The sequence below is a fragment of the Equus przewalskii genome, chromosome X (genome assembly GCF_037783145.1).
Source record: "Equus przewalskii isolate Varuska chromosome X, EquPr2, whole genome shotgun sequence".
Classification (NCBI taxonomy): domain Eukaryota; kingdom Metazoa; phylum Chordata; class Mammalia; order Perissodactyla; family Equidae; genus Equus; species Equus przewalskii.
In genome coordinates, this window is record NC_091863.1 from 8229578 (window position 1) to 8253990 (window position 24413).

At 41.6% G+C, this 24413-nt stretch overlaps 1 protein-coding gene across 2 annotated transcripts in view; it reads right to left on the bottom strand.

Annotated features, from left to right (window-relative positions):
• Positions 1 to 1233, bottom strand: part of ARHGAP6 (Rho GTPase activating protein 6) — a 462402-nt gene extending 461169 nt beyond the window's left edge. For both annotated transcript variants that reach the window (XM_070604438.1, XM_070604437.1), the window contains exon 1: positions 327 to 1233. In XM_070604438.1, coding sequence (XP_070460539.1) covers positions 327 to 905 — 579 coding nt within the window. In that variant the 5' untranslated portion in view covers positions 906 to 1233. The remainder of the gene's footprint in view (positions 1 to 326) is intronic.
• Between the last annotated feature and the right edge of the window lie 23180 nt (positions 1234 to 24413).

Consider the following 24413-nt stretch of genomic DNA (forward strand, 5'->3'; position numbering starts at 1 on the left):
AATAGACCATTTGAGTTCCAAAAAATATCAACACTGGGTGAAGGGATCAGAGGACCCTTTGAAATCGCCTGCAGCACAAACAGGACAGGAGAACACCATCTCTTCCTCCAGCTCCCACCACTGCTCCAAAGTGGAGCCAAGAAGTGCTAACAAGACACACGCGGGTGGCCGCTAGGGACGTCCCATTTCCAGGCACCATTTAACCAGCCAAAGAGGAACAGCCACACCATAGAAACCTCTCAACGGGTCCCTGGCTCTGTAAATGTGATGGAATTAAAGAACTGCCCAGGTGTCCAGCCTTGGGGACGCGCGGCACCGGACCCTACCTCGGACTTCCACACGATGTAGGGTTGGCCGTGGCTGTTAGGTGGGGACTGGAACTTTCTCTGCTGGAGCCACCTCCTGGGAGAAGCGAAGATGCCGTTGGGGCCTCCCCCAGAGGAGCACAGGATGGCGCTGCGGCCACTGCCCGGCCCGGACAAGACCGAAGGCAGGTCCCAGGCCATGCTCTTCTTGAGGCCGCTGCGACCCAGGGAGACCTCATAGTCAAAGTGGAAGCTGCCAGACGGCGACTTCTCCTGCGGGGTGCTGGGCGTGGAGAAGGATGAGCAGAGGGGTCTAGGGGGCGGGAGTCTGTTGGCCCGGGGGGGTGGGCCCCGGGGAGAGGACGCTGATCGGGGGCCGAGACCCTCGGCTGGGGCCAGCGGGGAGCAGAGGCGGCCCCCAGTGGCCCCCCGCGAGCCGCCCTCCGCGCCCGCCTCGCCCCCGCAGCCGCCGATCAGGGCTGGGTCTAGGCTGCGGGTCTGGCGCAGCTTCCTCTTGGAAAAGCCCTTGGCCGAGGCCGCGCCGCCCGAGGCCGGTGAAGAGCAGGAGAAGACACTGTGGAGCAGGCTCTGCGCGGACATCTCGTCGGGGCTGTGCCCGAGGGCCACCTTCTTCCCGCTTTCGGAACGCTGGCGATTTGGGGCCCAGAAAGAAGGGGGGCTCAGGCGAGGCTGCCAGGCGGGGCCAGCCAGAGGCTCGCTGAGGGCGGTGGAGGGCAGCGCCCGGCTCACGCGCCACTAGCGCGCTCCAAGTACCCTCGCGGGGGCAGAAGCAGGAAATCCATCACCAGCCTTCTAGGAAAAGGGGTCGGGGGGCCTCTTGCGCTCGCTAGAACCTTCCCTCGGAGCTCAAGTCGCGAAGTGGGTAAGCAAGAGAAGGAAGGTCAGGCGCTCGCTCAGTTCCCAGCTCCAACCCGCCAGCGCCACTCCCCCTTCCCAGCCAAGGCAGGAGATGCCGCGCTCCCGCTCGCTGGCTTTGGACAGCCTCGAAGTCTCCAGCAAGCTCCTCCTCGCGCCCTGAGGACGGTCCCGAGGGCTGGGGAGGAGGCCTCCTGGGCGTGCGCCCAGGGCGCGTCCGTCGCGCTCCCCGCGCTGCGAGAGCGACTTCCTCCGGCGCTGGAGCTGCGCGCCCGAGCTGCGCCCCGGGTGCCCCGTCGCCGTATCCAGGCCCCTGAAACAGCGCCTCTGGCCTCCACTTGGCTGCTGCGCCCACTCCTCTGACTGGCTAGGCGCAAGGGTGTCTCCAAGTTCCAGGTTCCCGTGGGATGCCAGTCTTGCTACAAAGTAGGGACACGGAGAGCTCTGCGCCCAGGGCCTTCCAAGGGCTGAGTGGCTACGGTGGGAGAGAATTCCTGGCTACGCTCAGGGAGCTAAGGAGAGAACCCCAGGGGTGGGTGCCCATGCCCCGCCGGAGAGGGGCTCCTGATATTCGCAGCCCTGCCTTGGGCCCAGGGCAGGCGCGGAGATGTCCCCGCACGCTCTCACTAGAGGCAGCGGGAAGGGGGCGGCCAGGACGGGTAGGGTGGGAGGGAAGCAAGGTCTAGAGGTGGAGCGGAGCCCTTAGCAGGAGAAGGCAGAACGTGGAGGAGTTTTCCAGGCGCCAAACCTGGGAGCCGCGCAGAAAGAGCCTAGCTCGCCACTGATACCGGGTCTCCTGGGGAGAAAGCCGTGAGGACGGAAGTGCGGACCTTCTCCTCCGTCTCCCCTCCCCCAGATCAAGGGGGGCGCCCAGCTCCACTCACGTTTCTGGAAAGGAAAGGAGGTGTCAGATTGCACCCCACCCACTGGTGTCAGATGGGCAGCCCAGGACGGTTGCTCTGAAGTTGGAGTTAAATCTCCTGCCTTCCTCCCCCCCTCCCCCCCTGCTGTTTTTGTTTTTAAAAAGGAAGGATAGAGACTCAGCTCAAATGCAGAGGCTGCTGATGAATGGGCTGGAGATCCGGACCTACTAAGAAAAGTGGGGGGAAGGGTCCTCGCCATGTAAGGGTCGTGTGTAAATGTACTCGAGAAGGAGGGGTGAGTGAGGCCAGGCAGGGGGCAGGCGCCGGGCGCAGCGACAGCCAGAGGCTGCGGAGATTGGCGCTCACAAAGCGATCGGTCTCCGGGTTCGGCTCTGGGACGCCTCTGGGCGCATCGCGCTGCGGCCACATTCTTGGGAAACTGGAAAATGCTGGCGATGTCAATGTTCCCTGCTTGGAAACGAGTCTGGGAGCAGCTTCTCCGGCTACTGTCCTACCCCTGGAACCTATAAAGCGCAAAGCCTCGCCGCCGCGGAGGGCGTTTTGACGTAATGTTTAAGTTTTGCAAGGCATCTTACAACCGTCTCAGCAGGGGAGCAAAGAGAATGTTGGAAATGCCTGTGTACTTTATTTAATTGTGTTCGTGTGTCCTCTTTTACCACTTCAGGGTGAAGAGAATTTTATATGAATGTAAAGGTGACTTTCCTTTACTGTTTCTTTTATTAAAGAAAAAAAAACTTACAATGAACTTATAAATACAAATGTTTGACACAAACATTTGCCTTGTGTATATAGCAGAATTATCCAACTTTGATTTTGGAAGACTTCTTTTATTCCCTATAAAGTTTTCAGGAGAAAATTAATTTTTTTGTCTTTTTAAAAACTGTTCTGTGTTCCTAGATATTTGACTATCTAGGAGGAGGCACGTCATGGATTCTAATTAACAGAAGTATTCGATGTCTCCACAAGGGACTTCATTCGGACCCTAGGATCACTGATGTACAGTTTTTGTAAATGCAGTGGGACCGACTGCACCCAGGGAGCTCCTTCCGGTAACTTGATGACCTTTCTGCAGCCCGAAGACAGAATGAGATACAAATTTCCCAGCACTCTCACCGCTGTCATTCTCTTCCCACACTGAAACTTAAGATCTTATTTTCAGTGGCTGACGATTAGGTGTGCTGTGGAGAGGCACAGCATTTAAAATCGCTTCCTGCCGTGCTTCACTGCACGTGCCAAATAGCATTTGGGGGACTGTTGGCATTTGCTTTCTTCCCTCCTCAAGCAAGTCATGTTAGAAGCAAAAGAGGGTGGGTCTTGCCTGCCTTTTCCTTGGTTAACAATACCTTGTAACTTGTCACTAGCAATGAAAACATTTAATGCCTACCATTTGGATACCATTGCATGGAACTGGTTATGCCTCATTGGATTTTGGCATTTGGAGTAGATGGTTAACCAAGTCACACTTCATTGGACCACTTATAACTCAAGGTGGTTGAGCAAATGTAATTCATGATTCATATCCGTTTTATCTCTGTAAGCCTATATGATGACCATGGGGTTGAAAATGCAACCCTGCCACTATTATGTAGGGCTAATAAGAATGCTTTCTAGGCAGGAAGTCATACATTCTTGGTCATGGATGTTGTAAAGCCAACGAGCAGAGGGACTCTTCTATTGGCACCTGGGGCTTGGAGCAGACACATCCAGCTAATTCATCATCTTATTTTCCAATGGGTCCTGATGCTCCATTAGCTGGAGCTTGCCTCACTTTTTGGGACAATGAATAAATTTTTTAATAATTCCTAAAATTAAGCACAAGCTCCCTTTCTAAAACCCAGTGTAAGTATGTATGCTTTTAAAACACAGAGGAAAAAATGTAATAGCTTGCCTGGAAAAAAAGACTTTTAAGAAAATTATTTGGATGTTTTAATGATATCTTTAAAACTCTTTTGATTTCCAGCCTGACTCCTATTAGGTTTATTTTACAGTCATTGGTGACTTATGGTGTATTCATTCATTCCTACTTAGGGCATCCTGTTTTACTCTTGCTTGTTATATAATCCCTTTGCTTATATAGACCAACTCACACTGGCCTTTCTGATTGCCATTTTATGCCAAATTTGGTTAAGGAAGATCTGGGTTTTGTTTACCAATTTCAAAAGCGGCTGGTTTTGTTACATTGATCTCCAGAATCTCTCTTACAATTCATCAGTCTGTTTCAGAAGCAATATAACTGGTAGTCTAGAAATAAATGATTTTGAATATATGTACTTCAAAAATCAAGTCTCTAAGACTTTGCTCCTTTATTAGGGCATTTGCTATTGAAAAGTAGTGTTCATATTTAGGGTTTTTCCCCCTCAGAGCCAAAGTTAATCAAAGCCTTAGATACATTTTAATAAAGGACAGAACAGTCTGTTCACTATTCATTCCCCATTATAATTATCATAGAAATTTAGGATAAAAAATATATTTAGTCCATCTGGTCATGGCACAAGTATATTCTAATGAAAGTTCTAGAGTTCTTGGTCTGACATCAAGGTAGACTCTTATCAAAGATCCTAGAAAACTCATCAGTTTTCTTTCCATTCCCTTGAAATACCGTTCTCTAAACACATACGTCTAACTACCAAAGGATATATTCTGTTAAACCTAAATTTCCCTTTTCTTAACTTTATCCCTTGAAATTTTTCTTATCTCCAGCCAAAATTCCTCTTTCCCCTTGGTGTTTAGACCCTTGAGCTATTTGTAGATTTAATCATGCCCCTTGGGTCTGACTTTGTGGTTTGGCTACACTATAAAGTTCATATTTTGCTTTAAAACCATCATTGTAGATGATCTCCTCTGGATTCCCTCCAGTTGCTTACTTCTTTTCAGTCCTGAGGTCCAATATTCCAGGTTAGGGCATCCTATTTGCCCCTGCTTGTTATATAATCCCATTGCTTACATAGTCCCAAATCACATTGAACTTCCTGATTGGCTGCCATATAATATTTTAGACTTCTATCTGATTGGCTCCTAACTCTTAGCATCACTGATATTTGTTTCATCCTGCCAATGTCTCTCCAACTGATTATGATCCCTCTGATATCACTTCTACATTTTTAATGGTATCTGGGTTGAACAGTTCACAGCATCTCACTCTCCCATAGAAGAAGTCAAGGGTTCTGTCTCCAAGCTCCTGAAACATGAAAAGGGGGACATGATTTTAATCTTCGTGATGTGGAATATCTGCGAAATGTGTGGAGAACTTTTACAGGACATAAGAATGCTAATTACGTTAAATAGCCAGACTGTCCCATTCCAACTACTTCTCAATTGTAAGCTAGGAATTTTTTGCAGCTGAACTAAGAATGTTTCTTTAGATTCCCATTCTAGGTTTCCCTGAATGGATACAATTGCTGAGGCATTTAAACTACAATTGATGGATGTCAGTGGAGGTAAATCTAGAGCCGCAGGCTAATTCCGTATGGGTAAGATTAGCAAAAACTCACCTTCTTAACCTCTAACCCAGCATTGAGGAACAGTGATCATTTTCCAAAGATGGAAATGTTGTCATAGCTATTCTCTAGAAGGTGAATATAACGATTTGCAAGATATAAGGGTATTTGCGAGCTTGAATCCTAACTGGTACTATGATGTGAGAAGACTAAGATATAAGTTCCACTGTCCACCTTAGAGAAAATTTAATATTATAATACCAAAAGAGATATTCAGAAAAAAATCTTTATGCCAACACTAAATGGAAAAAGTGCTGAATATGTCTATACCATTTGCTAACTTGAATTTAGTATTGTACTCAAGACCATCTACTCAAACAGCCAGTCCTGATCTCTTAATCATAACAATGTAATAACTAACAATTGTTGAAACTTCCTATACGGCAGGCACTGGGCTGAAATCATGCATGCACTATCCAGATCAACAGTCACACACACACAAAGCTAGAATATTTCACCCCTAATTTTATAGATGAAGACAACCCAGACCTAGAATAGTCCCACAGATCACTCCCTGGTTTAGTGGTAGAGTGAGTATTCAGATCCATATGATCTAACCTCAACCTCTAACTCTTGCAGGACTAGAATTGCAGGTTAAGAAGCTGTTCATTCCACAACTAGAAGAACCTGCAACTAAGATGTACAACTATGTACCGGGGAGGGTTTGGGGAGATAAAGCAGAAAAAAAGAAAAAAAAGAAGATGTTCAATTTGGGGGAGCTTTGGGGCCATTTCTGGATGGATTTCAACTTGTTGATTTCTTATCTAGCATGTGACCTTGGGCACATCATTTCACAACTCTCATTCTCAGTTGCCCATCTGCAAAATCATGTCCACGTCAGAAGGCTGTTGAGATGAGTCAAGGACCTAATGTATGTAGCACGCTTAGCACAGAGAATTCTGGAGAGAACAAGCACAGTGATGGGAGTTAATACTATAATTTATACAAAATCCATAATTTTTAAATTACCTTATGAGTCCAGATATATTGAATGACCATCCCTAATGAGAGTTCACCTGGTCTTACATCCAAAAGACCCTTTTAAATCTTTCTAATTTGCTAATGAATCATTTGTTTAAAATTATTTGAAAAAGACCCTTGGTCGACTCAGTGAATAGTCATAGTGGGGATTTTCACTAAAACTCTGCCAGTTTTAGTGAGGTGTTTGTCAATATCAACTAAATAGTACCAACACAGTCTTTCAAGACAGGGGGCCTTTTTGAGTTAAATGAAAGATAATTTGGGATTCTCTGCATTCAGAGCAGAGTGTAGGGAATTTTTTGCCTTCTATCACACTTATATACCGACAGGCTAGTTTTTTGGCTCAATATTTTGGATCAATTTCACATTGCCCAGAATGGGAACCATGAACCCTCTCTTTAAAACAGGCACACAGTCAAGGTTTTCACATCCATCTAGTTAGTATCAGGATCTATGACAATTTCTTCTGACATTATATTCAGAAATCTAAATGACTATTCTCATTTGTCTTTCTCATTTTTTCCCCACTCTGTGTATCTCATTTCACCATTCCTTACCAGTCATGACCTTAAAAAGAATCAAAATCAATGAAGAGAAAAAAATTCGTTTCTGTATCAGCATCCACATTGAACACAAAAAAGCCACGTGTAACACTGTCCATTCTCTCATTTTCTGTGTAAATATTAGCAACTTGTTCTTTGTTTTCTAGTGTTTCATCTTTATCTTCTCTTAGACTTTAAAAAGTGGTTTTGCATAGGCACATTGTTCGACCCTTTCACTTACATGTTTATTTCTCGAGTGTTTCTAAACATCAAGACTTCTGTTTTCAGAGTACTAATTAGTGAGGCAGGTGAAAAGCAAAGTTGTATAAAAATCTGGAGCCAAGTTGCAGTATGGATGTACTTAGCAGAGTCCCAGGGGTTACGCATGAAACAAACAATTGTTGTTTACCTGCAGCCAGCAGTTGAAAGAATCTTCCGATATCAAATCCTAAATGCATGACTGACCATCGGCACTTTTGTTTCTGGCTATGAAACTTGATCTTAAGAGACTTTCAATAATAATACAAGTTGGCTGACAACCAAATTCAATTTCAGTTTATAAACATTTTGAACATGCACTTTGCGCCAATGGCATTCCTTCTTTGTTAGTTTTACTTTCTTCCGTCTTTGTGGGTAAAGGTGTGCTTGGCCTCTCAAAGTAAATTAACTTTATGTGAACCTGGGATAAGGTTCAGCTGTACTTAGTTACTTAAAGTAGTTTTTAACATCTTCCCATAATATATGTTTTAAAACTACTTTTGAGGATGAGGAATTACATAATAATGTAAACAATTATGAATATTTTCTTAATTACTCTAAAATTTTCATAATCTAAGCATTTTTCAATATTTCTAATTTTTAAAAGTAACTAATGTGGAATTTTTTCCTCTGAAATTTTCATTTTTTTTCCCCAGAAACTTCACTTCTCTATATTGAATGGAAACAGGAGAACCTATTTGACCAACATGTTTTCTAGTGACAAGATAGGGTGGGGTATGGAAGGGAGAGGGGAAAAGAAAAACAACTGGTACTGTCCCTGGGGTATATATTCTTTTTTCTCATCCGCTTTACTGAGGAACAACCTACATACGATAAACTGTACCAATGAGTTTTGACAGCTGTACACCTATGAAACCACCAGCACAATCAAAGTTCAGCACATTCCCATCACCCCCTGAGCCTACTTTTATTCACGTTCCATGAACACTGACAACTACACTTTGCACCTTGTAAGGGTTGAATTGTGCCTTCAGTCAATATAGGGAGGGAGGGAGGACTAAAGAGAGAGCAGAGCTTTTTACTTCTTATAGTGGGTTAAATTGGGTCCCCCCAAAAGATATGTCCAAGTCCTAACCTCTGCTACCAGTGAATGTGACCTTATTTGGAAATAGGGTCCTTGCAGATGTAATCAAGTTATAGTTAGGTCAGACTGGATTAGGGTGGGTCCTAAATTCAGTGACTGGTGTCTTTATAAAAGAAGGGAGAGGGCAATTTGGATACAGACACACACACATACACAAGAAGGCCGTGTGAAGACGCAGGCAGAGATTGGGATGTCTACAAACCAGGGAACATCAAGGATTGCTGGCAAACACCAGAAGCTAGGACAGAGGCGTGAAACGGATTCTCCCTTAAAGCCTCCGGAAGGAACCAATCCTCCTGACTGATTCGGGACTTCCGGCCTCCTTAACTGTGAGAATAAATTTCTGTTGTTTCAAGCCCCCCAGTTTGTGGTAATTTGTTATACTTCTTAAGCGTAGCTTGGATCTCCTTTCTAACAATTTAATAAAACCCAGAGCCAAGGATTTCATTGAGCAAAAAGCAATCTCAAAGAATTTTAAAACAAGGTGAGAGAATGACTAATGAATGCTTGTCAGAGTTTCATTTTAAAAGAAAGGAGAACAATCAATGGGACACCCTGCCTAGGTGCTAAGCATGGTGACATCATTGTCATGGCAGCAGCCAAGCTGCAACTGGGTCCTACTTTGAGTTCACTTTTCCCCTTGGGAAACTTCTGCCCTTTCATACATTTGGTTCTCAAAAGGTGTTTGGGGCTTGGTTTTGAAAGTGATTAGCAACACACAGAAGTGTATCATTGGCTCAAGCCAGAAAGAGACACTCAAATTCAGAGGGCTGTGATACTTTCGCATACCTTTCCTGATGTTTAATTCACTGCATTGAAGCGGCTGAGTGTACACCTGATATGCAAATGAATTTAAGTACCAGAACAGGCCCCAGAGGAATGACTTTAAAAGGACAGATGGGATCTGATCAAACTCCTCAACAGGCGTGGAGAACCAAAGCCCGGCAAGATTTTCTCCAGAGAGAACCTCTGGGGAGCCAGTTGAAAAAGCAGAGCTGCTCAAGCTCATAGCTGCATGCCCTTCATTTGCCTCCTGTACGATTTATTGAGAATTCCTGGGGTATTTTTCACAGTTCACTGCTTTGTGGCGTGACACAGATTAGAGACATACCAAAGAACTCCCACCCGCCTTTAAAGATATAGGAATGAAAATAAGACACTCACAAGACTGTAATAAGCAGGTTGTGGATCAGGGAGCCAAACTTTTTTCTCCCTTTTTAAATAGAAATGGCTTCAAAAAGCAGTGTCACGGAGTTGGCAAATGCAAACTGTCGGAAGTTGTTGAAGGTTTACAGAGCAGTGGAGAAAACTGAGGAATGAGAATCACAGATCTAACTTTTAATACAGGCTCGGGTACTAACCTTGTGCAAAATAAATTCCTACTCACCTCTAGGTCTTGGCTTAAACGTCACTCTTCTGAGAAGATCTCCCGGACTTCTCCTTTTACCTTGGCTAAATTAGGTATATGTCATATGCTCTTATTTTCAGACCTTTCCTCCATCATAGCACTTATCAAAAGGGTAACTACATGGTATTCATTAGTGCAGTTACGTATGTTCAAGCTCTAATATCCTGAAGATCATAAGTTTCATGAAGCAAGAGCTATCACTAATTGGTTTCCTCTTGCATTCCTAGTGCCGGAACAATTCATATCACATAAGAATAAGGACCCAATCAATAATCATAAACCAACCTCCAAGCCCATCTCCTCATCTGGAATTTGGCTCTTCAGGTCCCTGCTGGTTCTCACCTTCTGTATCTCAGAAAACTTGGAATTATCCTCAGGCATCAGTGGAAAGGATCTTTGTTGATTTGACTTGTGGAAGAACTGAAATAAGCAATAATGATGTAGTCATCTGCTTATCAAAACTGTTGCTATTTCATTAAATGCGTCGCCCTTGAGTTGGACATCACCAAGTTTGAGTCCTAGACGTGTGAGTGTGTGTGTGTGTGTGAGAGAGACGGAGAGAGACAGAGACAGAGAGAGAAAGAGAGACAGATAAACAGACCAACCAATCTTGGGTCAAGTTGTTCTTCAAATTCTTCAATTCTCTAATCTCTGAGACATGAAGTTAATAGCTATAAGATATAAAGCATTAGTACATTTTCTGACATAGAATAAATACATAATAACATCTTAAGTTGTGAAGCCCCAAACTAGATACAGTGCTCTTATAGGGGACATTTATGCAAGCTGTGTTTAGTTTGATTCACGTGTATTGAATAAGAAGTTGACTAGAAGGCGTTTGTTTGCCTTTTATGATTTGCTTGATGTCCTTAGGCTGGTGGTAAGTACATCAAATTCTTGTTACCTGTAAAGTGAAGGGAGTCTAATCCTAACAAATTGGGTTTTAAGGTTATGAGAAGTTACTGTTACCAAATTCCCGTTTATTGCTTAGAACAGCTCCTTTTGCCTAAATGAGTTCCTCATCAATGGAAAGTCAGCGTACTTGAGCCAGATGATCCTTAGGGCATTTCCAAATTGCACGCTGGAGCAAACAGTGTCTTCCAAATTGGAGATTGATCTGATAAAGCAAGGGCCAAGAAAGGATTTATTTGGCTCAACCATGTGACACAATGTGGACCATTAAGATATCAAAAAGAATGTTTATACTGCTTGAGAGCCTCATTTGATGAAATGATCAACTTTTATTTGATTGCATACATCTTTTATTTAAAAGTCCTCATAGCACAACCAGAAGGACCTACAACTAGAATATACAAGTATGTACTGGGGGGGCTTTGGGAGAAGAAGAAGAAAAAAAGAAGATTGGCAACAGATGTCAGCTCAAGTGCGAGTCTTTAAAAAAAAAAAAGTCCTGAATTAAAAACAATATTCTTTATTGATAGTAAGCACTTATATCTCAGCAACTGCCGAGGTAATCTTCTATGCATTCAGTATGTCCTCGAATCTATGCCTCTCTGACCCAGCTGTTGGCACTTCCACCAGCAATGAGCCTCATCCAAGTAGGAGAAGCACAGCATCTAGTCCATTTGCTTTAGAAATGGAGAATCTGTGGCACAGAAATGGCAAGTGATGTGCCCTTCACGTGAAAGACTGTTCCATTCATTTTTTTATCCCAGAATATTCCACAATATCTGATACAAGATAGGCACTCATTAAAATGAAAAGAAATGAGTGAGTGAATGAATGAGAGATTACTGAAGCTGGAATTCTTGCTAGCTGACCCACTGAGGTTAACCCTCCATAACGTTATTCTAAATTGCATCTGTGATATTAATTCACTCAGCTCAGTTTATTTTCTTAAACATCTTTATTGAGATGTAAGTCACATAAAATTCTCTGATTTTCAGCTCAGTTCATTTTAACTCAATTTAGCCAAACAGTGCTAAGTTATATATATTTATTTAAAGTATGCGTCAAGATTTTTTGGGAGACGGGGTGAATATGCACAGTTTAAACTAGTTTTGGAATCCATCTCGACTTATTTGTTAAAGCATCCCTTGAGACAACCAACTGAGAAATTAGTATATTTTCCAAAATATATATTGGCTATAACTAAAAGAGGGATTTGTGTGCATTTTTAACTTAGTGGAGAAATCTCTACAATAATGAGGAGATTCCTTTTAGGAGTCAGAATCTTGCTAGAAAAAAGAGCTTCCAAAGAAGAGTCATGGGATTTTCAGATGATTGACCAGATCCATGAGGCTAAGACTTCTAAGGAGAAGCCAGATGGATTTACTATTACTGATTTCCAGCAAGATAAAGTATTTGTTTTCACAGATTGCTTCAGTGTCCTGGTTTGACATTTACTGTTGTTTTAAAAGGCAAATTAAAAACACTGGAAATGAGAGGGCCAGATAAAACATAATCCCAAACTACCCTGGAGGGACAGAGTAATTGATAAAGGTGACCTGAAGCCCCCTTCTGCAGTCCCTGAGAGCCCAGAGCCTGAAGGACTATTTGGTTGGTGCCTCTCTTTGTTTGAAAAGATTTAATCCATGACCAACCAGTTTCTTTTTCTTCGAAGAGCACAAATTATTAGTCAGTGCAGAACATCATCAACGTTTTAAAGGAAGGCATTGAACTCGATGAGATTTTCATTTGACGAGATTGAAAATCAAATGGAAGTAACCTGCTGGTGAGAAAGACTTTTTCTCTTCCTTTTCTTTTCCTTCTTTTTTTTGCCAGCTTTTATCTTCTGTTGCCAAAGGAAATGAAATGTCTCCCAATACGTAGCCCCTTTTGTGTGGCAACCACAGGACACCTTGGAAATACTGATTTTCACACATGACCCTCCTAGAGAAAGCGGCTTTGGCGCAGACCTCTTGACCCACATGACTCAAATTAGATACTTTTCAGTAGGTGGGTTTGAACCTCCAAAATCTAGTCAAAGCATCTCTCGAGATATCTCACCCCAAAAGGGTGATCATGGCTTTATACCCCTAGTCAGTCAACAAATATTTCTTGAGCAACCACTTATGCACCAGAAATTCTCCTTTTTGCTGGATATAGCAGTAAACAGGAAAGAAAGTGTCCCTGCCTTCAAAAAGCTTACCAAATTGTGAACGGAGACACATGCCGAATACACAAACAAGTTAATATATAATTTCAAGAACTAATATGTGCTATATAAAGAGAGGGAAACAGGGACTGGTGGGCTGCTTTAGCCACAGAGATGAAAAAAGACCTTTCTGCAGGGGTGGTAGCCAATTTGATTTCTATTTGCCTATAGAAAACTCAGACTAAGACAATAATCCAAAAGGCAAATGGTGGTGACCCTAAATACCCTGAACAACCAAGGCAAATGTAAAGAGTGAGCCTTAATGACCCTAAAGCTTTCCCAAAGGCTTCACTGTCCTTGTGAGAAAAGCAAAGTCTGGCTTCCCTTAAGAGACCTGTTACAGGTTTTAAATAACCACTTGCCTTGGGGTTAAGCCAGTGGCTGTTACCTTTAGAAGGCCAGGTGTTCCAGTTCAACCCACAGATCTATAATCTCTCGGAAAAGACAGTATTTCTGTGATTAAAAAAATTTTCTTTGTAAAAATACTTCACTTACACTCGAAATACAGTTTCTAGAACTAAATATAGTTTTGGCACGTATGCCATTGGCTGACTTCCCTGAATTGCATTTGCCTTTAAGGGTGTGTTCGCTTTCTAGTTCTCATGCCTTCAGACACTGCTGTCAGTTGGGTTCACAGCCCTGCAGGGGCAGTGTTTCAATGACCTCCCATGTTTTCATTAATTCTTAAAAAACTTTAGACAAACATTTCTGTTCATATTAGGTTTTGCAAACCTTTGCCCTTGTGCTCTTTTTCTTTCACAAAATCCTAAATTTGGTGCTTAGACTAATTTGACCTCAAAATATATCATCTTTTAAATAAATACAAGACTTGACAAGATCCAGAAACTGATGCTGAAATGGAAGTCAGGATCCTCTCCAGTTTTCTGAGACCAGGTCAATAGAGCCACAATTATCCCAATAACTCAAGGGGAAAATAAAACACTCTATTCTTGGGAAGAAAAATAAACATTCAAAGGGAGTATCTATTTTGCGGGGCAGCCATGACAGAGATCTCAAAAAGCGTTACCTGAATTCTTCATCTGCCCATATCTTTTGAGATATTTTCTAGAGTCTGTTTCACCTTGGGTTATGAAGATCAGCCCCAATGTCACGATTTCTTGGTCACAAACAGCCAAAAGAACTCAAATGATCAGCAGTAAATGAACTAATTAAACGTGACTCCAAGATTCAAGGAACTACTCCTGACTCCAAGAAAGCATGTTACTTTGGTCAAATCTCTAAACAACTGCAGCCCCTTTAACTTGCTAGTCTGATGGTGAGGATGGTGATCAAAGTCCACTCACATGTCAGGCACCTGTGTTCACTCACTCATCCACAATGAGTGAGCACTATGTAAATATCAAATGCCAATATTGAAGTAGTCGAATCAGTTTTTAAAAGAAAATAAACATAAGTCTTACAGAGCAAAGTTTAAACATATAACTTTCATTACTTGTTCGGCTTTGAAGGAAAATTTGGAGAACACAATTTCTAAGCTGTTTGCCTCATTATTTCCACAGAAACCACAAGGGGAATTAAATAGGAGAGCTGAGCAGTTATACGAATAACTCACATGGAAAAATAGCAGCTTTTTAATGAATTTCCTGAGTATTGCAGCACTGTAGAGATGATGGAAGAATGTTTTTTAAAAGTGAGGCTGAACCAAGCAAGATTAATTAAGATGCTGGCTCTTGGAACATATAAAGTTTATGTGTATCAGTGGATTCGTCCTAGGGCCAGGTTCTTTAGTCCAATTATCTATGAGACTCAGAGATAAATTCATAGTTCCTGGAATGATAATTGTTTAGAATAAAGGCTGGGAACTGAGAGGAGGGTGGGTGGGGGGAAGAAATTTCATCAGCCCAGATTGTTTCCTCTCTACCCAACAGGGCTTTTAGGAATAAAAACATGTGAAGGGAGAGAAATTAAAAGGGTAGTGGGTCAGAAATTACAGGCTGACAAGTTGCAAAGGGGTTTGCACCCTCTCAGGAAGGGTGTGAAGGGATGCAATGAGAGATGATAAATGAGAAAGCTCGCTTGGTTTCCCTGTTACAAGCATCATTGGCTGTCAAATACTGCAATGCTGCACAGTTTGCACTGTTCTCTTCTTCTAGGGCCACCATCCAGCAAATCATACAAATGGCAAAGGTATATCGAAGAGGCAATAGAGTAAAGGGTGAACAGCATGGATCCTGGAATCAGAGCTGGGTTTAAACTCCGGCTTTGCTCCCTACCAGCTCTGTGCCTCCATTTCCTCTACTGAAAAATGGGACAATAGCCCTCTTTGCTTCTAGGCTATTATGAGAATTCGATGAGTTAATACTTGTAAAATGCTTAGAACTGTGCCTGACACCAGTGAACACTCAATGAGCGTTTTTTAAATTAATAAGTACAATTATATCTAGCACTCTTTATTCTGTGTTTTGGTAAGTTTATCAGCTGATAGAAAACAGGAAGTATTTTTGATTGCTCGTAATTTATACTTCAATTTCTTTCCAAGTGTTTCTGTTTATAACGAGCAACTCGTTATAATATTTCCATTTATTTTTACAGTTTTTACAATCCTGGAAAACTTCTCTAATAAAAGTTTTCACCAAAATTTTTTTTTCTGAAATGAAACTGGTCTTCAGAGAGTTGATTAATCCCATGATGGCCACCCAATATTTTTTTCCTGCATAGCATGTACACACAATGTCTTATAGGTACTGAGGATTTTTTCTCCTCTGTGAACCGCCTTGACTTTCTTTCACACTGAGGCTTTCAAAGAATCCATTTGTGATTCTATGGAAACTCCTTTAATGAATAGTGCTGCTTTTGAAGTTGAATACATTCATACTGTGGAAAATATAAGTAACCCTTGGCATGGAGAAGAGCAGGAAAATTCTGAGAAATAAACCAAAATATTTATATATTGGTCCACAAAAGATGTGCACCAGTGATCTTAGGATATATAGGAAAATGAGCTTTGCCCTTGATGCTGAGACCTACATCCATTTGTAACAACAACATAAAAGATGCCATAAGCTTTTCCTTTGTTACTGGGTTGCCACAAAAATGCGAGTTGGGTGAACTGAGAGTTGTCTTAACACTATCTTTAGCTTCTAGTCTGGTGGTCCTTGTTGGAGCCAGACTTCTCTTATTAACTCAAAATTGTTTGGGCAATATGTAAAATAGTTACTTTATTATTCTTCATATTTTGGAAAAGATAATTTCAAGTTACTACTACTCTTTGAATTTATTCTGTTTCTTACACTACTTTGCTTCTGTCTAGTTGCCTGGCACTCTTGCACCTTCAATTTGAATATTCTGTAAATGATTTACATTTGATGAATTTTATTTCCTCAAACATATTTTAATGCCAGTTTTTCCCCAAAGAAAGTACTTTGAATGGAATCATGCTAAATTTCAGCAAAGGAACTGAACAAAATAATTGTTTCATTACAATAATTTCTTACAGATTTAATTTTAGGCTACTAGCTTAATTTAAAGGAAAAAATAAGAATAGATTTCTCTTCTAAATAATAATCTACAATATGTCCTAATTATTTTTCTGAATATATATACACATATATATGTATAGACACATACATGTCGACATGTAGACATATATACACACATGTATATACATAGATGTTATAAATATGCTTACCTAGCTTTCTTCTGTATGTAACGGTTTATAAGGTAAAGTAACTTCTCTTCAGTGAATGATGTCAGGGAACTTGAACATAAGCACTTTAAAAGTTCACCCTCAGCTCTCAACAAGAAAGGTAAATACCAGGTGATTACGTCCAAAGGCCATAAGACACTGTAGCAGGTTTCAAATAAAATTGCTCATTTAACTACAATTTCCCCATCAAGCAGGTCATGCCTTGGCATATTTAGTTACCAAAAAGATAAAGTCTGCTCGGAAAGCTGGTATAAATAGTGCCGAAGAAAAAAGCTAAGGTGTATCCACTAGCCAAATGCCCTTCCTCCAAAGTGCACATTTGTCCAGGCAATTATATTCCTATCTTGTGCCCATGGCCAAGAAGCTGATGCATGCAATGTAAGAAATAAGTCACATGGGCCCTTGACACCAAGCTCACCGGGAATGTTATTCCAAGGACGTGATGAGCAGCCTTCACTGGCTCACGGGAGCTCGCACTCACGCAGATCAACACCAACCTGCTCCTTACAGAGCTCACCATTCTCTTTACATTTTTCTTTGTAGATTTCATTCCAATAGTACTGTCTTAGTCAATTTGGGCTGCTATAACAAAGTACCACATACTGGGTAGCTTATAAACAACAGAAATTTATTTCTCACAGTTCTAGAGGCTGGAAATCCCACATCATGGTGCCAGCATGGTCGGGTTCTGGTGAGAGCCCTCTGCAGATTGGCCCTCTGGTGAGAGCCAATCGTCTGGATTGCTGCTGGCTGTCTTCTTGTTGTATCCTCACATGGCAGAAAGAGGGTGAGGGAGCATTCTGGGGTCTCTTTTATAAGGGCATTTATAATCCCATTCATGAAGGTCTTCCTAATACTATCACATTGGGAGCTAAGATTTCAACATATGAATTTGGGAGGAATGCAAACATTCAGTCCGTTGCAATTCCAAACTGCATGTTCAGGGTGCAAGTGGACCGATTTGGACCTTGAATTTTGACTGGCCATGTTCTATTGTTTCTATTTTCAGGAGGCCCTTTGAACATCCATCAGTGCATATAACCAGACTTGCATTCTAGGGAATTTAACTACTAATGGGAATTACAGATGTTAAATAAAAATATATTTTCTTTCTAGCACTGGCTAGAAAAGTACAAGCAAATACTTTTCCTCTACAATTATTTTTTTTAATTTTAGAAAATAAAAATAGTATCTATTTTGCCCATCTCACTTGTGGAACAGTGAAAAAAGAAAAGCTTCATAATAAAAGTTATTTTGAGGGCAACCTCAAGTACACAATTGTGAAAAAAGCAGTAGCCCCAAAGGACTGGAGGTGAAGTAAGGGGTCAGCCTAGAGAAGGTGCTTAGGAATTCCAGGATTGTCATAGAGGAATGCGAGTCATTTAAAATGGAACTGAGGGGGAGGTACGCTCTTTATTCTAGAACTTACAAGGCCCTGGTCAGAACAGGGAGACATGGCTCCGCTGGCAAAAGGAGGACTAAATCCCCTCCAGCTATGGTGAAGTGAATAACTTAAACCAATTTGAAGTTTTAAAAAATGCAGTATTTCCTTTTTTGTGGTTGCACAAAACATTTGCACTGATTGAACATTTGCGGTGTTAAGCAGGCACATTCTCCCATTTAAGTGAAATAAAAGCATCAAAAAGGGAATGAGAAGGAAAACACCAAGAGAACACATTTGACACTAGTGTCAATATGGTGGACCAGAACAAAACTCTGAAAACCATTTGCAAGATTTATCATGTTAGCACTTAAAGCAGCCAAACAACCAGGTTAGTTTAGAATAACAATTTTAGAGCCAGAAGTTATTTTGGACCCAATATAACCCATCTTCCCTCAGTCACTGAGGAAACTGGGGGCACACAGAGTCACTCCGAGCTGGGTTTAGAGTCCTCATATCTAGGGTTCTGATCTAAAGTGTTTGGTTTCCTCTTACCTGGAGTGTCCAAGTCTTCTGAACTGGTGGGTTCCCTCGAGTATCCGGATGAAGTAGCTTGAGTCTAGGGTCTCTCCCACTTCACCACCCCCGATGCTGCTCCAGTACTTTTAAGGTTTTCCGGCTGTATCTATGTAGTGGTGGACACCTGTTACTCCTCACCTGAACTCCTCATCCCCACCATCCTCAGTTACCTCTCCAGGCTTCTTGCTACCTTTGTCCTCAAACTACTTTGCCCTAGGTTGGGTGTACAGAGTCCCCCCTTCTTCATTGCCAAGATGCAACTCAAAGAAATGCTGTGTTATATAGCAAAGTCTACCAAAGATCGAAGAAAGTGGAGAGGAATTGCCACATAGGCCCAGAAATCACTTAAAATTGGACATCAACACTCTTCTGGATTTCCCCAGCTATAACTGTTATGGAGAAAGCTCTCTTTTTTTTTTTTTAAGATTGACACCTGAGCTAACATCCGTTGCCAATCTTCTTCCTTTTTTTTTCCTCTTCTCCCCAAAGCCCCCAGTACATAGTTGTAAATTCTACTTGTAAGTGCCTCTGGTTGTGCTATGTGGGATGTCGCCTCAGCATGGCTTGATGAGCAGTGCCATGTCCACACCCAGGATCCGAACTGGCGAAATCCTAGGCCACTGAAGCGGAGCGCACTAACTTAACCACTCGGCCACGGGGCCAGCCCCGAGAAACTTCTTATTGAGTCTCTTTCCACAGGCCTTAGCCTAGCTCCTCCGCCCCTAGTTCTAAGACCTCAAATCCATTTCTCCCAAAGCACAAAGCAGGTAGCTCCATCTTCCTCAAACTCCTGATCTGTGACTAGGTCCAGGGACAGACCTTTGCAGAGCCCAAAGGCCCATTAAGTGTTCTCCTAAACCAAAGAGCAGTTATTTTCTCAAGTTCTATCCCCTAGCATACATACATGACTGCAGTTTTAAAACACAGCACCATTTTTTCCCAGGTCATGGCCCTGTTAAACAAAATGAAAATCAGACCAATCAAAATCATCAATCCAGAGGCCTTCTAGTCAACTTTCAGATCCATTTGTGGTTTGCAAATTAATTTTGCTCTGTGGATACCTCTCCAACCCATCCCCTTCTCTGCATCATCACTGCTATTGCCGTGGGCTAGAGGCCCTCACCGTTTCACCCTTGACTCCTACCATCGCCTCCTAAACTTTTCTCCCTGACATCAGCCTCTTCCTCTCCCAGTTGCATTCACCTGGCCACCAAAGTTTTGTTTCAAAAATTCAAACTTTATCAGGACACTCTCCCAGTTAAGCACCACGATGACCACCACCAGCTCTCGGAAGCATGTGTTGTCTTAACCAGTCATAACCTACCCCTAACTTAGTCTTCCATCCTCACACCCTTCCATTTTCCTAAGGAGGTGGCCTGTCTGCTATTAAAACACAACTTCTCTTTTCACACCTTGGTATCTTAAAGAGGCCTTTCCCTCTTTGTGGAACGTGACCTATAACATCCTTAAAAATGTCTAGCACTTACACCTACTTTAAGAATCAAGGCCCAGCTTGAACATCACTCCCATGAAGTTCTCTTGGTTCTCATAACCTTCAGTACGTACCTTCGTTATTGCATTTTCACATTATGTTGTTCATGGAAGTGTCTCCCCTATGAGGCTATAAAGCAAAAAGGAACATTGGCTTTAACTCATCTTGGTTTCCTAGTACTCAGTGTGATACTTAGCTCTGAGTAGTTGCTCGAGACAAATTCATTTAATTGAATTGAATAGACTTAGTTTTGGTGAGCCATATCAAGAAATAAAGCAAGATATTTAAGGTACTGTGTTAAGCATTTTAAATTAATTTCAACTTAAACCTCTTTAAAATAAGGAAAGAGAAAAAACCCTGATGTATTTCCTTCAAAACCAATGACAATAATGTTTCTTGGATAATGTTGGGAAAATTGGCTCTATTTATGAAGAAAAATAATTTGTATTGATATCTCAAACCATAGTGCAAAAGTGACCTCAAAATGAATTAAAAGCCCCAAAATGAAAGCCACCCAATGATCAGAAGTAATGAACTAAAAGTACCTTAAAATGGATAGATCTTAAAAACACAGAGTTAAGTAAAATCATGAGAAACAGAATTAGATCTAGAATACAACAGCATTTATATAAATAAAAATCATAAATATTAACAATACAAAACAATGAATATTTTCCCAGAATACATTCTTATCCAAAGACATATATTAACCATGTTAGGGTACTTGCCTCAGGCAGGGTACAGAATGAAGAAGAAAATTGACAAAATAAAACAAGAAAGAAACATTGCCTGGACTGATGATAATAGTGGGCTATGAAAGAGGATTTTTCAAGGGTATACTTATACATAAAGACATATATTGAACCTGTTCGGGCGGTGTAGTGTGAGAGGAAAATAAAATTTTTTAAATGGGCAACATAGGGGATAGTATATTATGCACTGTCGAATATAAGTTACTCAGTTGTGGGTCTAAGGTCTAAATAATGAAATTAAAAGCTTAAACAAATGCAAGAGAATATTCAAAGTCTAGTCTTATAAAACGTTGAGTGTTTAAGGCAGCAGAGGGTCTGCCTTCATGATATGATGTTGCATTCTGATATCTGAAGATCAGCTGGTGGCACCTTTCTGAAGGCAGTGATGCAGAACAGGCTGGGAACGGAGAGGAGATTCAAGCTCCTGCTCTATCTGGGACTTGCTGGGTGATTCCAACAGGCCACTCCACTCCCCTGGGCCTGCTTCCTTATCGGAATGTCACAGATAACAATACCAATGTCTCACCACAGAGGGCTGTGAGAGAGCAAGCAGAAGGCACTGCACCTTAAGAATGCTTTCTTTCCCTCCATATATTAAATACACTAAACAAGCAGAGGGAACTCCAGCTCCAGGTGGACAGTGGTGCCCGCCACCCATTGTCAGAAGCCTACAGTCACTGTATTGGAATCAGGGAGGGAGAGAGAGTCCTAAGGAAGAGAAATGGCCCATCCATTGAGCCCACCTAACTGTTGTCTCTTAGCTTTTCTCTTTGGATCTGTTGAAGCTCACTTAGCTGTCTGTGTGTCTTTGGGGAATTATCCAGATTCTGGGGATCTATGGTCAATATAATGCAGACCCTCTCAATTACTGGACTCCCTTGGCCCCCGTTTCATCTCCAGAGAATGGAGTCAGATGGAGGTCATGTGATAACAGCCTGAGTCCTACATTTCAAGGGGCTAAGAAGACAGTCCTCATATGGAAGGGTCGCCCTCGAAACTTCCTTCCTGGTTTTTTAGTTTTTTCTGAGTAAGGTTAGCCCTGAGCTAACATCTGTGCCAATCTTCCTCTACTTTATATGTGGGTCGCTGCCACAGCATGGGTGTGAAGTAGTGTAGGTCCACGCCCTGGATCTGAACCCGTGAACCTGGGCAGCCAAAGCCGAGAACCCTGAACTTAATCACCCTGAACTTAATCACTAGGCCACCGGGCCGGCACCTCCTTCCTGTTTTGATGGAAGACAAATTGTTAACTGCTTTTGTGGGACCAAATGGAAGCTTCACCTGTTTTGCTCATCTGCCAACATAAATAAGGAAAATCCTCATTCTTTTATGTGGAACAGTGCATCTGGATTTATTAAATATTATTGCTATTTTGACATAATTTATAGTATGCCCTACAATTTAGACTGAAGGCAAATATTTATAAAATGTGGGAAATTAGTTTTTAAATGAACTCCAAAATTAGTTGTATTCAGCCAAAAAGGACAATAACTTTTTTAACCATTAGCAGTTTGACCTGCTGTGCTAAAAACCTGAACTCTTCCAGAAGTACACTGAAGAAGACTTACACTGATAACGCCTTAATCATTAGCTTTCTCTCTGGGAACTTGGCACTGTTTTCATGCCATTTTGTACACAGCTGTATAACATGCCCTGGGAACAGGTGAGTGACCAATGGAAAAAGTCATGAAGGAAAGAGAACATTGACTGTTGAAATTCCTTATAAGATTTATATTCTAAGAGCTGGGCCTAGAACTCAAGCCTCTGACTTGATCTTGGAAACCTGGGTTGATCTTGTTGCTTTATGATACCAGTTATTCTTTCTATGCAGGAACAAAAAAAGGCACATTTTTCTTGATGCAAAACTTCCTGACTTTGAGCTAAAAATGAAAAAGTAGTGCTCTCCATATTGGCAGATGGACGGACAGCTTGCAAAGGGCTCGCTCATATTTTGTCCTTGAGTGTGAGTGTTGTGATGCAGTTCTACACTGTCCACACAGAGGTAAAGCAAGCAAGGAACAGGAGGCCAGCAAGAGAAGAGAACTTTATCTGTGACCTATTGAGCATTTTTTTGAAACCTGAATTATCACTTTGGGGTTGGCGCATGGGAAAGGGCCAGGAAGTGACAAACAAAATAAATGATGGAATCCAAATGGAAAAGCACTGCTCTGTGAGCTACTGGCTGCATAAAGAGGAAGATGGATACAACTGTTTATCCTACCAATGTGCGTACAGTACTTGGACAAATCAACTTCTAGACTGAAGTACAGTCATGTGATGTTCTGTTCATTCTTTCTGTGCACGAGCCTCATGATGCCATAACCTTAAAGTGATTAATAAACCTGCTACTTTCCATTAAATTGACACAGCCACGTTCTGACAGCAGAAAAGATTTTTATACTGTAAAGCATCAGGAAAGAATAGCGGTGACATAAATTGAACTAGATAAATCTGGTGGCTCTAGTGCCACTGATGTTATTCCTTGCTTACAGCATAGGAAAACAAAACCCCTAGTTCCCAGCTAACTCAATTCAACTCATCAGCAAGATGTTACCCTAATCTTGGGAGACAAGCACAGAAATAAGCTTATAATAAAGAAGAGAGGGATCAATCATCTTATTGGATGTGAAGAATCTTCTATGACTATTACAGGTGTGCACAATTTCTTTAAATATCACTCAGATACTAAAGCTTAAATAATAAACTAAAGATAATAGTGTACACCCCAGTCTAGTGCTGTTTTTGTTTAATGGATCATCGAGAAATAGACTCTATAGAGTAGGAACCATATGTTTTCTTTAACACATAATATATATTAAAGATATTAAACATTGATAAAATAACTGCCACTTATTGAGCACCTATGAAATATTAAGTGGGTTTATTAATCTGTTTCCTGAATCCAACAAACATCAAATGAGCAATTATCATGAGTGAGGTAACTCAATTTTCTTTTTAAAAATCTGTCAGCTGAGTGCGTTCTCCAATATAACCACCAATGGAGGTAATGGATATTATGTTGTTATTGCTTAAAATATGTGAAAACCCTTTATACAAAGGACCTCCAATGTCAGTTTAGAATCAAATAATGCTTGTTTCTTTACTTTAAAATTACATATTACTTTGGTTCAAAATATATGTTTTTCACCTTCACTCATCTTTCTTATCAGGGTTGATCCAAAGTGGCTTTTATCTGAGTCAAAAAATTAAATACGTTCTCATACACTCACCACTATTGTGCTAAGCATGATTTCAAAAGAGGGGTTGCCCGAATGCTCTGGGCAAAGGCGTCATCGCCGCTAAGTTTAATGCCTCCCAAGTCTTCGTCAAGGAGAATGCCTGTACTTCTTTTACAGGAGCAAATTCTGATGAGAATGCACAAAAAAGATCGGTCACAGTGGTTTGCAGGATAGTTAAGGAGCTGTAGTCTCTATCTGCCCTCTTCATTCTCTTCTGAGGTCCCTGTCTCTTATTTCACTGAGAAAATCAGACTTCCTCCTTTTTGTCTCAGCATTAAATCTAGGCCATGTACTCTTCCTTCCAAACTCTCCTGCGGAAGAGCTGTCCA